The 16,443-nt window shown below is 41.0% G+C and overlaps 1 protein-coding gene across 3 annotated transcripts; it reads left to right on the plus strand.

Annotated features, from left to right (window-relative positions):
* Window positions 1-1,137: 1,137 nt before the first annotated feature.
* chaf1b (chromatin assembly factor 1, subunit B) lies at window positions 1,138-16,055 on the plus strand. Of its 3 annotated transcripts, none has more exons than XM_017706566.2 (14): window positions 1,138-1,158; window positions 2,815-2,947; window positions 3,053-3,185; window positions 3,532-3,652; window positions 3,743-3,846; window positions 3,931-4,027; window positions 4,129-4,213; window positions 7,553-7,646; window positions 7,795-7,864; window positions 8,736-8,827; window positions 8,936-9,095; window positions 10,064-10,612; window positions 14,120-14,181; window positions 14,402-16,055. In XM_017706566.2, exons 2-14 carry the CDS (start codon window positions 2,822-2,824, stop codon window positions 14,548-14,550), a joined length of 1,842 nt encoding a protein of 613 aa, XP_017562055.1. In that variant the 5' UTR covers window positions 1,138-1,158; window positions 2,815-2,821; the 3' UTR covers window positions 14,551-16,055. The 3 variants fall into 3 exon arrangements, with proteins under 3 accessions (XP_017562055.1, XP_017562056.1, XP_017562054.1); XM_017706567.2 differs by lacking the exon at window positions 1,138-1,158 and adding an exon at window positions 1,854-1,873; XM_017706565.1 differs by lacking the exon at window positions 1,138-1,158 and adding an exon at window positions 1,880-1,962.
* The last annotated feature ends 388 nt before the right edge of the window (window positions 16,056-16,443 follow it).

The following is a 16,443-nucleotide window of genomic DNA, read 5'->3' on the forward strand; positions in this document are numbered from 1 at the left end:
CTTGTCTACTTAAACTTTTCATGGACACAGCTAGGCTAGTTAATGCTACCAGTTCCAAACCATGAAATATGTTACAGTTTCGTTCAACAGCTAAGACCTAAAGTAGTTCAGTTTCCAATGTATTTTACACAGGTCAACATAGAACCCTGAGCGTGTGTTACATTATTAAATACGATGTTGGGCATGCCAGCACAGTCCTTTCTGGCAGTTCTACACTCAGTACGACGCACTCCTCCATGTTCAAGATAGTTCCTTTTCTAATGTTCCAAGCTCACCAAGTGGCTGTGGCTACATGGTCAGAAGACCTCTCACTCCAATCAGTTGACCTATACAAAGTGCAGGTGAACACCCACTTCTAAGTTAAAAAGTACCAAAAGTCAGAAGCAAAAGAAAAATTTTAGAAGGAAAAATATATCAGCAAATAAAATAAAATCAGGCAAAATGGGTAAAATAAGCAATATATTTTCATAAGAATGGGGGAAAATAAAAAAATAAATAAGTGTTTTAATTTTCATTATTTGTGCAACATATTATGGACATTTTGATACTTAATATTTTGCTTGTGGATTTTTAGTATCCACAACAAGACTGCGAAACAGCAGAGGCCAAGTCCTCAATGAATGGGAGTAAATGGAGCTCAATGGTTAAAAAAGAAAAGTCGAAACAGCTTCTGATCGCTTGCCCAGAACCTTCCTTTAATTTTAGAAAGTAGAAAGATGTAAAAAAAAAAAAAAAAAATCACCTAATATATTTAATTTTTTTTCTACAGCAAACGGGTTTTGGGCAGCAGGAGGCGGGCATTACTGCTACTGAATGCTGATTGATTGGCGAGCGGAGCAGCTCATTGGCTGTTCGCGCTCACTGGCGTCATGGATGCGCATGAGGTGCCCTTCAAACTCCTATAACTCGAGTTTAAAAGCTCTTAAAATATAACAGCAGTGTTAGCATGTTTTATGCTATTCGGTGTTTAGGAAGGTTGTATTCTCTTGCATTTAAAATGTTTACGCATTTATAAACTATGATTTTACCCAAATGCGTCATCTTATGCCATTCATTTTGGACTCGCTCCGGAGCGCCCTCTAGCGTTTGAGAAACCTATACAAGGTCTTTCCTTTCCTTCTGCCGCTTTCTTTTGGGGAAAACCATTTCGTCAAAGAGGTGATAAAAATATAAGCGTAATACGCCTAACACTGTTCAGCGCGTGTCTGGACATTATACATTATCACTTTGAATACACTTATATTAACGCATTCTGCTCCCAGCATATTAGCAACATGCTAAATAACATCAAAAGGCACACAGAGTCTAAAGACTTCTGGATATACAATCTGTGACGTCTGTGGAGGTTGCCAGTTCCTGGCAAAATAATCCGTAAAAGAAGGGCTTGTAAACTAACTGTATCCTTAGTTTAAGCGATCCCTTACTGAGAATGGCTCTCTTTTCTAGCGAAAAACTAGATGATTGGTGATTGAAAGACAGAAAGAAATAAACACTTAAATTTAGAGAAAAGGATAACATTCCAGCGCAAAGTTAGATAATAGCCAGTTTTTGCTATTTAAAAACCACCATGCTCATCACCGAGGGTTTATTTAATGCGACTCAGAGGTTATTTATTTATTTTCTTTGAGAACTCTCGCCATCAAGATAAGATCATCTTAAAGCAGTCTTGGAGAGATGCTGCAAATACTTCACAGTTAGAATGATAACAAAGTGCACATTATAAACACTTCTGCTGTGAATTAGCACTACAGCGACATATTTTCTCAATTCTTAAGGAATATAAATCTCTTTTCACGCTTTACTGAAAAAGCACTAGCTGGTCTGTCGCCTTCTACTTAGTTTACTGATCTGGCAACCTAGGAAGCCGGAACTGGTAAGTCCAAAAACAGCGCGGGAAACGGTGTTTTGGTGGGAGAGTGAAAAGAAAGCGCGTCGTTCGCTGAGTGGTCTTTTAGTTGTGAGGTATGTTGTGTTTATTTCTTTAAACAAAACTTATTGTGCTTAAAAATATGTATATATATAGTAAGTACCTTACAGAGCGGATCTGTATATTAACTACAGACAAGTAAGTAAGTAACATTAACCAGTCCAGAAACTGACTGTCCGCTAAAGCTAAATGTGGAGTTTTCAGACGCAGTCTGACCTAAAGGTGATGGTTAGAGACGAAGCAGGGCAGTATTCATGTTTTACAGAATTAAAGTAGCATATAAACAACTTAATTTAATCATGCCTTTCACCATTCACGAACGGAAAACTGCTTACAGTTTTTGGCTAAGCTCAGTTATAAAGGCATTTCTTATGTAGGTTAGCGTTGTAAGTTGTAACGATATCGCTGTGGGCATTTCAGTGTGCAAATAAATGGGTAGCTAACGGTTAACCTTCAAAATTTCGGCTGGGTTTCCCAAACGCATTTTAGGACAAAATTATTCTAAACGGTGAAGCGAGTATCACGCAGCACTCCCTCTACCAGTTATTTTAGCTAACACTGCTTTTGGGAAACTGGACCGTGAACAATTATTTGCTGTAACTGTAGTTAGCTGGCTAGTTAAATGCATGATATTGCATACCGAGTGTTTATTTGGAAATCGGTGAATAGCGAGAAATGCTGCCATTCGTAATCAAAGTGTGCCGTGTGCACTGATGTATCGTTCACCCTGCTAAATAACAGATTTAATGCTTCAAGCTGCTGAAACGAAATCATTTTTGAGTGATCTGACTGGTTCACTACCATGTTTTAGTGCACGGAAGGTGTCTGGCCTTTCATGTTATAAAACTCGCTTCACTGTCTCTCTTCTGATCTGTTCTGACTCTTAGTAACAGCATGAAGGTGATAACGTGCGAGATTGCCTGGCACAACAAGGAGCCAGTATATAGTCTGGATTTCCAACAGAACGCAGATGGCAAGATTGATCGCTTGGCCACTGCTGGAGTGGACACCACTGTGCGGGTAAGTATGATTCACTAACAAACTTTTTTATGTATGCCTTGTACTGGATCTGTATTACCATAACATGCTTGGATTCCCTTTGAGTTTTCTTGCCCATTTCTGTAGATGTGGCGTGTGGACAGGGGGCCAGATGGAAAAGCTGTTGTAGAGTTCCTGTCAAATTTGGCAAGACACACGAAAGCAGTGAACGTAGTGCGCTTCTCCCCTGCCTCAGACCTCCTGGCCTCAGGGGGAGATGGTGAGTGTCCTCTAACGACCAAGCCTGCTTCAGGAGATCTGCCAGCCTGCAGAGTTTATTTATACAATTCCTTATGTAGTGCTTCTAGCAGCTGATCAAAGCAGGCCATTTGAACTTGGGTGCCAGATGTATTCACTAAACTCTGTGGTGCAGAACAGCACCTCACCTAAGAACAGCTAGGCAGCCCTTGTTCAGGCAGTGGATTTGAGGTCAAACAGAATGAAGGATGAAACTAATTAATAACACTTTTTTACAGAAAGTCAAATATCAGTAAATTATAGTTTTTAAGCCTTTTACATGTAAAGATTTGTTGTACTAACACTTTGCATTGTTTGTGTTTATTCAGATGCAGCTATCTTACTTTGGAAGCTGAATGACAGTAAAGAGCCTGAACAGGCCCCAGCTTTCCAGGAGGATGAGGATGCTCAGCTTAATAAGGAAAGCTGGAATGTAGTGAAGACTCTCAGGTTATCTTCTTACACAAACTTGTTTTAATGTACACTTCTTAGTTTATTTACTGAAGAACACTTTGAGAAATGCTTCTTTGTGTTTTGCAGGGGACACATTGAGGATGTCTATGACATCTCATGGACCAGCGATGGGAATTTTCTTGTTTCTGGTTCTGTGGACAACACTGCCATCATGTGGGATGTCCAAAAAGGTGTGAACCATAATGTTCTCATCTGTTTTTTCATCTGGCAAGGTTTGAGTGTATTGACTGTGGCGTTACGGTGTTGTTGTGCAGGTCAGAAAATGTGCATCTTCAATGACCATAAGAGCTATGTGCAGGGTGTGGCCTGGGACCCACTTGGCCAGTACATCAGTACGCTAAGCTGTGATAGGTAAAGTGTGTGTGTGTGATGTAAATGTTTGACTTTACACATTCTGAGCACCTAATCATAATATTTGGTTTCATTGTGGACTTTTTCCTCTTCTTCCCCAGGGTAATGCGTGTGTACAGCACACATGCCAAAAAAAAGGCCTACAGTGTGAGTAAAATGACCTCAGGCTCTGCTGTGGAAGGAGAGGTCAGTGTGACTGTCATCATACCCCTAAATGTTTGGTGCCATACATTTTAGGGTCTGCATTAATTCTGATTACAAATAGCTGGAATCAGTGAAGTCACTGTCTGTGGGCATGCGAGTGCTGGCAGACTTCACTGTGTATAATCAAGTCCAAAGCTTTGAAGTCAGCTCTTGACTCAATGAATAGCTGGAATTAGGAAATCGATTCTTTTTGGGTTCAACTCCCAGCCCTACTTGCCAGGAATCTACTGTTCAGGGCTGGATTTCTTAAAAGCATCTTAACATAGAGAGATAGATACTTCATTAATTCCAAAGGAAAGTTAGCAGCCAGTAGCAAACACGCAACACTGTACAGTACAAGAATTTACAGGTAACGGCATATAATGACAACACTGAATGAATAAATATGTGCATATGTTGTACCAAATAAAGTGTCCAGATGTGCAAGATGCGCAATGAGGTAGGCAGAAAATGCACTATGTGCAGCATGCTGTCTATATGTGCAGATGAATAAACGCAAGATAAGCATGAGATTCAGTCCTCCTCTCTCTCTACCCTACTCTGATGCCCCCCCGGGAAGAGTTGAAGAGCCTGATGACTCTGGGGACAAAGGATCTCCTGAATCTGTCGGTTGAGCAGCTCTGTGACAGCAACCTGCCAATAAACATGCTCCTCCTGTCCATGATGGTGTGCAGTGGGTGGCCAACATCCTCCATAATGGAGAGCAGTTTGTGTAATGTTCTTGTTTCAGCCACCTTGAGCACAGAGTCCAGTTCTGCACCGACAACTGACCCTGCTCGCCTGACCAGCTTGTCCAGTCGCACCTCGTCTCTCCTTTTCATGCTTCCTCCCCAGCACACCACAGCATAAAGACAGCTGGCAACCATGGTCTGATAGAACCTCTGCAGGAGCTTCCTACAGATGTTAAAGGACCTCAGCCTCCTCAGGAAGTAGAGCCTGCTTTGACCCTTCCTGTACAGGATGTCTGTGTTGGCTGACCAGTCCAACCTATCATCCAGTTGCAGACCAAGATACCTGTAGGTCATTTCCCTCTCTATTTCAACCCCCTCAATAGAGATTGGCTGTGTGGGTGGCCTAACCCTGAAGTCCACTACCATCTTCTTGGTCTTGGCAGTGTTCAGAAGCAGGTTGTTCCCATGACACCACTCCACAAAGTCCCTCACCAGGGTCTTGTACTCCTCTTAACCCCTTTAGCCTAACATACTGAGGTCTGCAAGTGAGGTAGTCTGTAATCCAGGAGACGAGGTGTGGATTTACTTGCATGTTAACCAGCTTGTCTCTCAGTTGGAGGGGATGACTGGTATTAAAAGCACTGGAAAAATCAAAGAACATGACTCTCGCAGCCCAACCACCGTTGTCCAGATAAGAGTGGGCACGATGGAGGAGGTATAACATGGCATCCTCCACTCCCACTTTCTACCTGTAGGCGAACTGCGGGGGGTTTGTTGCATGTTGAACCTGTGGTTTGAGAAGCCTGAGGTCATTGAATTCACTGGGTCGCACCCTCTTGGGTACTGGAATGATGCATGATGTCTTTCACTGTGTGGGAACCCTCCCCAAGTGCAGACTTAGATTAGATGTGCTGTAGGGGTGCCCCCAGCTCAGCAGCACAGGACCCAAGTAGTCCAGGACATACTTTGTCCAGACCAGCTGCCTTCCTTGGGTGGAGTTTCCTCAGCTCACCTCTAACTTGATCTGCAGTGATGATGTGTGAAGAGGTGGTAGAGGAGGTTGTGATGTCTGTGCTGTCAGCATTGGGGAGGGTGGCATGAATATCAGTAGGAGCAGATGAGGTGCTGATGTCCAGGCAGACAGAGACTGAAGCGTCAGGAGCTGATAAAAGGGAGGGTGTGCAGGTGACTGCTGAACATACAGGCGCTGTGGAGATCTGAACAGAGCAGTCAAACCGGTTATAGAAGATGTTGAACTCATTGGCTCTCTGCGTCACCATCTAACGCTCTGTCTCTGTTTACAGCCTGTTATGGTCTTCATACCATTCCATACCTCCCTCATGTTATTCTGCCTTAAATTTTGCTCCACCTTCATCCTGTAGGACTCCTTGGCCTCTCGCAATTGGACTTTGAGCTCCCTCTGTACGTTTCTAAGCTCCTCCTGGTTGTTGTCTTCTTATTCAGCAGACCTTTGACATCGCTGGTTATCCAGCGGTTGGCAAAGCAGCGTACAGATTTCACTGGAACAACAATGTCCATGCAAAAGTTAATGTAGTTAGTCATGCAGTGTGTAATCCCCTCAGTGTCCTCCCTGTAAGGCTCCTGCAGTGCACTCCATTCCGTGGACAATCCCTGAGAGCCGCTTCGGCTTCAGGAGACCATTTCCTGAAGGAGCGTGTGGTTACAGGCTGTCTCCAGACACGGGGTTTGTACTGAAGCTGCAGGTAGACTAGGTTGTGGTCAGATTTTCCCAGGTTGGGCAGGGGTGTGGCAATGTATGCATTCTTCACATTGGCATAAAGGCGATCAATTGTCCTGTTCTTCCTAGTGGGGCAGTCTACATACTGGTAAAAAGATGTGAGAATTGTGTCCAGTGTAACATGATTAAAATCAACAGAGATGGCAATGAAAGCCTCAGGGTGCTGGGTTTGCAGTCTTGCGATGGTAGCATGTATGATGGCACACAGCATCTCAGTATCCGCACGAGGGGGAACATAAACAACTGGGGAAACTGGGCACATGTGAACATCATTTTGGTCTGTCTGCATCTTCCCTATGTTTTGGTGCTTTTTGTCAAGTTACAAAACTTTACTGATGGTAAAGGGCTTCTCTATGAATTATTGTTCTCCTGACTGTAGTTCGTCATAATAGAAGTTCTTTCTCCACTATGTTATATTGGTAACTTCATGACTTCATGCTAATTTCATCTGCAACTTATAATAGTTGTGTGTTTAGGACTTTCAACTGGGATCATGCATTTGATTTTTCATTTCTCAGATATTTTAATACATTTGAATTTTAAATTCACAAATGAGATTCTCAAAAGCTCACACTGTTATAAAGCAATAATTCTCAGCCTGGGAGTCACGGGGTGGTTGTTGAAAAAAATATATACTGACTATACCAGAAATTTCCCACACCAATGATATGACATGGTCATTTGAACATAAAACAGTCACTGCGGGACTGAAAACATGAGCAGTTGGAGTGTAACAAAAACTGCAGTAGTTGTGTAATTGGACCTGAGAATTTATCATTTACTATTGTATTGTTATAACTTAAACGTGTAATGAAATAAAATGAAAACTTTAATGTTCTACATTCTGATAAATGAAAAAAAATTGCATTCTTTTCCTAAACATTGATACAGGTGAAAAACTACAGGATGTTCCATGATGACGGTATGAGATCCTTCTTCAGGCGTCTCACTTTTACCCCTGATGGATCCTTCCTCCTTGCACCTGGTATGCTTTTTGAATTACTAACTTGATGTAAGGGAAGCTGTTTGTTTTAAAAATGCTGCATTGACTAGGTGAGATTGAAGAGCCAGGTTCACTGTATTATAATTCTATTTTGTTTGATTTTTTTTTTTTTTTTTTTTTTTTTTTTTAGCTGGGTGTGTGGAGGCTGGAGAAAACGTCACAAACACCACCTATGTTTTTTCCAGAAAGAGCTTCAAAAGGTATCGTAGTGATGTCATCTGCCTATTTGTCAGATATCAAAATCACTTTACCTTGTTAGTTCATGGCTGTAGTGGGTGGTAAACTGCTTCATCTGGTATACTGGTTGCAAATCCTTCCTCGGGTATGAGTTTATCATAACGTTGTACTGATATGCCACAAATAAACGCAGATAACGCAATGTATAAATGATGCAAACCATGCTAATGCTAGCCTCTTTGGCTGACTGCCTGAATCGCGAATGTTTGTCGTGGTTCAAATGAAAATGCAAACTCTGCAGGCCCGTGATCATCTCTTGCTGTCTAGTTAGTTGCATCTGAAGCAGTCTGCTTTATTTTTGAGACAGTGAACATAAAGAAACGGTCAGTCTTTTGGGGTTGGAAATACTCTCAGATGGATGCCAGAGCGTTTGCCACGCTTCTATTTGTACCACCTAAGAATGTCTAATTCGGTCAGCTGCAAACGTGAATGTTTGATGGCCGGAGGCACAATTGTACAGGGTGCATGTATGAGACAAATGACAGTATTTCTGTTTTCCCTTAATTATTGAAGTGATGTGACATCTGAGTTTTGATTACATTATTGTGCACCATTGGATGGGGAAATATTATATTAACAAATTATAAGTTTCGTATATCATTTGTTCAGCTAGCTCAGAGATGCAAAAAATTATCCAGAAGTCACAATATGTAAGGAAAAGCTTTATTAATTCACAGGTTTGTTGTTGCATTGACTGTAAGGACTGTACCAGTGTTTCTTAGTTTCTACCAATTCCTAGGTGACCTGTGTTTTTTATATTTTCATTGTTAGCATTTAGGTCTGTTTCATTTAGCAGCTCAACATTCAGATTTTTGTCTTTGTGTTTTTTGTCAGACCAATAGCTCATTTGCCTTGCCCTGCTAAAGCCACCTTAGCTGTACGTTGCTGCCCTGTCTACTTTGAACTTAGGACAAAGAAAGCAGAAGGTGAGACTCCCCACCACCACATGAGCTTGTGGTTCATTATTTCTCAAGTTTTCTTAGTATGCTTTAAACATTAACACCCTTCTCTCCCTCTTTAATGCATTCTTTCAGATGGATCACTGCAGCCACTGCCCAACACGTTCAAGCTGCCCTACCGGCTGGTGTTTGCTGTGGCATCTGAAGACTCCATCTTTTTCTATGACACTCAGCAGGCACTGCCGTTTGGTTATGCGTCCAATATACACTATCACACCCTCAGTGACCTCAGCTGGTAAAAACACACATTTGTTCTTATTGGCTGTAAATTTAAACTCACTTTTGATAAACTAGCAGTAACCACCTGACATAAAGTAACCAATGAATGATAGCTTTAATTCTTTAAAAAGGACATTCTCCTTTCCTGTTCCTTTTTTCACCCTGGTGAAGACAAGAAATCTAAAAATCTGAAGAGATTTTGCCAATCTTGTTTCCACAGTTCACAATGTTTTAATAAAAAGTTTCAAGAATCTCCAAAATGTGTAGGGAAGAGAAAAATTGCCCAGAAAACTCGTTGGAGGCTGGTATGAACGTTTGGGCACGGAAAGCCTACACAGAGTGGTTGTTTCGACTGGTACCATATGCCACAAACTGACCTAAGAAGGATTTAATGGGCAGAGGCCAAGGATGTGAAGATGTGAACACTTCTGCAGTTTGTCTTGCATTTGACAGAGACGTTTTCTCAAGAAAAAAACCTTAGAAAGATATTGGTGAATGAGGCTCAAAGTTCTGTGAATGGATTAACCAAAATAGAATTCGGCAATTGTGTGTGTATAGGTGAATGAATTGAAACTTGTAAATAAAGAATAACCTTACATAAAAATATCTAAATATGGTAGATATTCCACAATGTTTTGAGGCTACTTTTCTACCTCTTCTACTAGATGCCTAACATAATGGAATCATGAAGTCCAAGTAATCAAGTCATTTTGGAGTGAAAATTTTACTCTGTCAGAAATCTAAATATGGGTTGAAGATCATGGGACCTCCAACAGGACAGTGACACATTCAAAAGCACAAAAGAATTGTTCAATTGGAAAACCTAGATTATGTTGAACTTAATCTGATTTTAAAAATATTTAGAGAGAACTGAATGCTCCAAAATGTATAAACAAAGGTTTATTTGGAGATGGGTGCCTTTCTATAGTGTATGTGTTAAATTTTCTTAGTTTACGGAAATTTTCTGTGTTGTTTCTGTCTCAGGTCTCGGGATGGCTCTTTCCTGGCTGTGTCGTCCACAGATGGCTACTGTTCTTTTGTATCCTTTGATGAGCGGGAGCTTGGTACCCCTCTTAAGGAGCGTCCTCCACTGGATATCATCACCCCGGTCAGTGCCAGTGAGAAGAAGGGCAAGAGAACCCCAGCTACTGGACGAACCTCTTCTCCCGTGCCTCGCCCCACCCCCATGCCTGTCACTCAGGAGAAAGAAAAAGAGGCTTCATCAGCCTCTGTGCCATCAAAGATTCCTGGTGCCCCTGTCCCAGAAGAGAAACGTACTCCGCTTGGCCTCAAAGCCAAACCTCAGCCCAGAAGAATTACACTCAATACTCTGGAGGGCTGGAGCAAACCCAGCACGCCAAAATCTCCTGCAATCATCACAGGAGCTCCTACCAGCAGTACCAGTATGCCCAAGTCTGCTCCTTCCACCCCTCTATCCAGTCATGGATCTACCACACCCAAAACAGCCCCTAGCACCCCCCTTGGACCAGTCAATGTCAAAAACACCACAACACCTAAGGGACCCACTCCCAGGTAGGAGAGCAAATTGTACATTAACACTGTAGTTTAACATAAAGCCTGCAACAATTAGTTTTAGCCTCAAAATTGTTGATGCTAAAAAAAAATTAGTTTGATTTAAATGTACATGATTAAATGGATCCTTAAACTTTTCACAGAGGAATCTTTATTATGTTCTATCAAATTACAGCCACATATGGTGTGATCCAAAAATTCAGGGTTGCAAACAGGGATTCCTGTGTGTCAAGTGAACCACTAGTTGGTTGCTACACAACTACAGAATAGGTTGTGCCAGATGGATTGCTGTCTTACCAGAAGCAGCATGTTAAGGGCACCTCCTTTTAAATTCAGCAACCCTAAATGTGGAGTCAATTAATTGAATTAAACATATTTCAAAAAAGCCATACTCTTATTCACCTATTCAAAGCCCATCATTGTTAAATGTATTAGAATTAACATAATTTTAGCTAAATATTTACTAATTGTTATCAGTATTGGTCTTGAAATGTTGAAATGTGAATATAAAATACATTCTAATATACACATGTTCAAACTCATTTTTTATTCTTGTAATTTTTAAGTTTGTGTGCAGCATTGAACCATAAAAATTTTGTAATGCAAGCAGCTGATATTGCAGCTAATGTTTATATGAGGTGTGGCCCTGTTTTTATACACTATATTGCCAAAGGTTTTCAGAAGAGGGAAGAACACAGGGTGACATACAAGAGTGGAGGGAGGTGCACACAGGTGGATTATATCCTTAGCAGGAGATGCCACCTAAAGGAGATTGGAGATTGTAAAGTGGTACCAGGGGAAAGTGTAGCAAGGCAGCATAGGGTGGTTGTAGAATGAGATTAGAAACAAAGAAGAGGAAGAGAGTGAAGACAGAGCCAAAGATTAGATGGTGTAAGCTGAAGGAGGAGGATGGTTGCAGGCAGTTCAGGGAAAAATTGCAACAGGCCCTTGGGGGCAGTGAGGAGCTACCTGAGGACTGGGAAACTACAGCTAAGGTGGTGAGAAAAACTGGCAAGAATGTGTTGGGTGTTTCGTCTGGTCAGAGGAAAGAAGACAAGGAAAGTCGTGGTGGAATGAGGAAGTCCAGGAGAGTATTCAGAAGAAGGCAGCTAAGAAAAGATGGAGGCAGATGATCCGCTGTGGCGACCCCTAAAGGGAGCAGATGAAAGAAGAAGATTGCCAAAAGTATTCACTCAGACTGCTTCTACTAACATTTGTGAAAGAATGGGTCGCTGTCACGAGCTCAGTCAATTCCAGCATGGTACCATGATGGGTTGCCACCTGTGTAACAAGTCCAGTTGTGAAATGTGCTCGCTACTAAATATTCTACAGTCAAATGTCAGTGGTACTATAACAAACTGGAAGCGATTGGGAACAACAGCAACTCCTCCACAAAGTGGTAGGCCACGTAAAATGACAGAGCGGGTCAGCGGATGCTGAGGCGCATAGTGTGCAGATGTCACCGACATTCTGCAGAGTCAATTGCTACAGACCTCCAAACTTCATGTGGCCTTCAGATTAGCTCAAGAACAGTGCATAGAGAGCTTCATGGAATGGGTGTCCATGGCCGAGCAGCTGTTTTAAAGCCTTACGTCACCAAACATCTTGCAAAGTGTTGAATGCAGTGGTGTAAAGCGCTGCCACTGGACTCTAGAGCAGTGGAGACATCTCTCTGGAGTGTCGAATCATGCTTCTCTGTCTGGCAATCTGATGGAAGAGTCTGGGATTGGTGGTTGCCAGGAGAACGGTACTTGTCTGACTGCTTTGTGCCAAGTGTAAAGTTTGGTGGAGGGAGGATTATAGTGTGGGGTTGTTTTTCCAGGAGTTGGACTTGGCCCCTTAGTTCCCTTAGTGAAAGGAAATCTTAAAGCTTCAGTAGACCAAGAGATTTTGGACAATTTCTTGCTCCCACCTTTGTGGGAACAGTTTGGGGACGGGCCCTTGCTGTTCCAACATGACTGTGCACCAGTGCACAAATCAAGGTCTATAAAGACATGAATGAGTGAGTTTGGTGTGGAAGAACTTGACTGGCCTGCACAGAGTCCTGACCTCAACCCAATAGAACACCTTTGGGATGAATTAGAGCGGAGACTGTGAGCCAGGCCTTCTCGTCCAACATCAGTGTCTGACCTCACAAATGTACTTCTGGAAGAACGGTCAAAAGTTCCCATAAACACACTCCTAACCCTTGTGGAAAGCCTTCCTAGAAGAGTTGAAGCTGTTATAGCTGCAAGGGGTGGGCTGACATCATATTAAACCCTATGGATTAAGAATGAGATGTCACTGAAGTTCATATGTGAGTGAAGGCAGAGGAGCGAATGCTTTTGGAAATATAGTGTACATGCTTTCTACTTTAAAATATTTAGGTGGCTGTCAGTATACCTGGGGTGCTGCCTGAATATGATTTATAAGCATTTAATTCAAAAGGCTAATGTAATTTTCGAATACAGGGTACTACTAACATGACATGTTTGATCAAAATATAACAGAGTTGCTTATTGACAGTTGTTTGCTGTCATTGTAGTTAAAAGGGCATTGTGGCCTAAAACTGGAGTATAATGTTATTGTCATGCAGTATTTTCTAGCATAGCATTATCTCTCAGCCTCATTAGTTTGACAGAGTTCACAATTTTAGATATGATATTCATTTATATATTCAATGCAGTTATAGTTTTAAAATCAAAAAACATCAATAAAAGGGCGTCTTCCATGTTTTTTAAGCCTTTGTAAAGACTTGTGGCACCACTGGCCAAAGTGTCTGAGTGTGAAAGAATATTAGAATGACAATTATTTTCACAGTGCAATACCTCCATGTGTAAATCTTTTATGTGTAAATCTTGTGACGATGGCAGGAAACTGGTCATCAGTATACGGTATCACCATTCATGTGTGTGCTAAGTTGATATCGGTGCGATCTCCAGTGCCTGTGTTAAACTTTTTTGTAAATGTGTCTGGCTGGTTCAGGGCAATGAAACTTTAGAACATTCATATTATGGGCCTGGATATATCATGTGCATGTAACTTCTCTCTCTGCTGTGTGCAGGTGTTAATGTAATTTGGGCAGGCTTTATACACAGTTCCTGTTTTTAAAATCAAAAGTGGTCATGTTTTATGGACATATTTTCTTTACTTCACCTTTGAGTCTCTGTCCTGCTTGAGTGGGCCCTGTGTTTTCATGCAGGTTATGTGGTGTTCGGTTTCTTTATTTAATGTGATTTGAGTGATTTACTCTAGGTGGAATCCAGTGTTTTAGGAGTCCAGATCGTAGATGTGTCAAGATACCAGACCTAATGTGTCTAGGTATTTTTACCTTTGAAAAATATCTTCAGATGTTTCTTGGGTAATAAAATTGGAGATCACTGCCATTAGCCTTTGATGTTTCACAGTACAGAGAAAAACCTTATTTTGGGAGACAAGCAAGAGACTAAATGGAAGATATTTGTACAGCAGTAAACTTTAAACAATTTGGGTTTTCTTTTTTCTTTTTCTTTTTTTCTTTTCTTAAAGGCGAATTTCTCTGATGCCAGTTCGCTCAATCACTTCATCCCCCACTGAGAAAGCCAAACACGGTTAGTGTTGATTTAAACCTGCTTATAGTTGCCTTAACATAGTAACTAAACCCATTAAACATTAGCTCCAGTGTCAGGATGGTATTTATAGTATTTGCATTTTTATTGTGTACTTTAACCAACTATACACTTTTGGCAAGATTATACAATGAACCTTTGTTTTTGGTTATGGAGTTGTATTCATAATTTGTACATTCATAATCTTTCTGTTTTAATGTAGAGAGACCATCTCCTCCCAATGACCCAGTGTGCAAACCTCCTGAATCCAAGCGTCCCAAGACCAATGAAACTCCAGCACACAATGATGGCACCAGCACCTCTGCCCAAAGCAGTGAGCCCTCAGTGGACAGCAAGCCCACAGATCCTTAAGTAGCATGGACCAGCAACAAGGCTTCCCTATGCTTGCATCCAAGTATGCCCAAGAAGTTCTGGATACTAGCACAAAGTATATGTGTGTGAACTCCTGTAGATGCATGAAGCTGGACATAAATTTCAGATCCACTCACCAGTGTTCTAATGCCCATAAAAGACATATGCAAAACATGTATGTCATCCAAGATCATCTGGTTGTCTCTCCCCCAAGCTTCTTAAGCAGATTGTATATTATTGTTTCCAAAGATATTCTGTAAAATATGCTAATAGGACCAGCTTTGGTACTGAGTTATTGAGATGGACAAGATTTTGCCTGGAATTTCTTGGTTAGCCTGTTTCAACCACATGCTCAGATAGTTGTCTTCGGTTATTTCTTTGCCCTGTTTATAGCTCTTGTTGGTGCCACCAACTAAACTGCTCATATATAATTCGTGAGAAAATGCTGATTAGTCTGTACTGAAAGTGAACAGAGACAAACACATGATGTGACTGTGGGGCCAAGCAAACCATAGAAGGGAACAAAGTGGAAGTATGTAGGTTTCATAATGGTCTAGTTAGATTTAGGCTTGAACAGGATTAACAATGAAATGACATTTTTGTACTTGAACTTTCAGGTTCTAATTACGGAAGTTATTTAGTATTAAAGTTTAACTGAGACAGTAAATCACAATCTAATGTAAGCCACAGGAACCCAAAAAGGAGCAAAATATGCCCATGTAAATTGAAATTACCACTCTTCACATTCAGACTTTAAGAAGCTGTTTCCCTGTGCATGTGTGTGGTCGGTCTGTTTCTGGAAAGAGGAGTAATAGGGGCTATAAAATTTTGTATGACACTCTTTTGTGGGGTTTGAACATTTCACTTCTTAAAAGGATTCAGTGTGCTCAAGACACCAAATTATCATTTGGTGGTTATGTTGTATGACAGGATTAGTGAGTAAACTAGACCAAAATCTGATAATTATCTGACAATTGTTATTTTTGAATATTAACCTTGAGAATAAGAGTGGATGTACAGAAGGTTATTTCAAGCATACATGGAAGTGCTTTTTCAGTGACATTGGAAACCATGCAGTTCAGTTTATTTATGTGGAAAGTGCCCTGATTTTCAGTAGCACTGCTGTGGAGTGTTTCCTAGTTCACACTCACACTTCTTGCAAGGTACAAGCCTGTTCTGTTAGCTCTCAACACTAGAACCAAACCAGTGTCTCGTCAATTTCAAAGAAAATGTTATCCATCTCTGAGCAGAAATTTGAGTGTATACAACTCGCTTTGGAATTGAGACTGGTCTATGTTGTCTTGCTTTCAGAATGGATAAAACCTGTAAGAAATTGGAGCTCTGTTAATTGGCCTGTATGAGTCATATAGTGTGATTTGGTACAATTTTCTGCACAGCTACACTTTTAAAAGCATGCATAAAATGAATGTCATCCCTTTTGCAAGTTTTGTGTTTTAAAAAATGTTTTCAACTTATGAGTATTAAAACTTGGTATTCTGCTGTAATTGTTCTGAAAGACTGAGACACAAAAAAACCCCAGATGTTTCATCATGGGTGTCACTGCGTGGGGCAGGGGACAAGTTGTTAAAAGGATTAGACACCCTGTTAAAAGACATTTAGTGATGCTTGTGTCTGTAGGGAAGTCTTTACTTCTATCAAGTAAAATATTGTCTTCAGGATCTGGTGCTACATGTGACACGTGTGATGGTTTTCAACTGTGGCCTTAGGTCTTTCTTAACTGACTGACTTTCCTTACAGAGATGGTGGTGGGAACCAAGGGTCTTGGTGATCAATGAACCTACATGTCTGGGTTTTTTATAAATATATCTTTTATATATGTGCATGTCTTTTAGACACATATACGGGTATCTTTTACCTGTGTTCAGTACATAT

This window comes from Pygocentrus nattereri, chromosome 6 (assembly GCF_015220715.1).
Source record: "Pygocentrus nattereri isolate fPygNat1 chromosome 6, fPygNat1.pri, whole genome shotgun sequence".
NCBI classification, from domain to species: domain Eukaryota; kingdom Metazoa; phylum Chordata; class Actinopteri; order Characiformes; family Serrasalmidae; genus Pygocentrus; species Pygocentrus nattereri.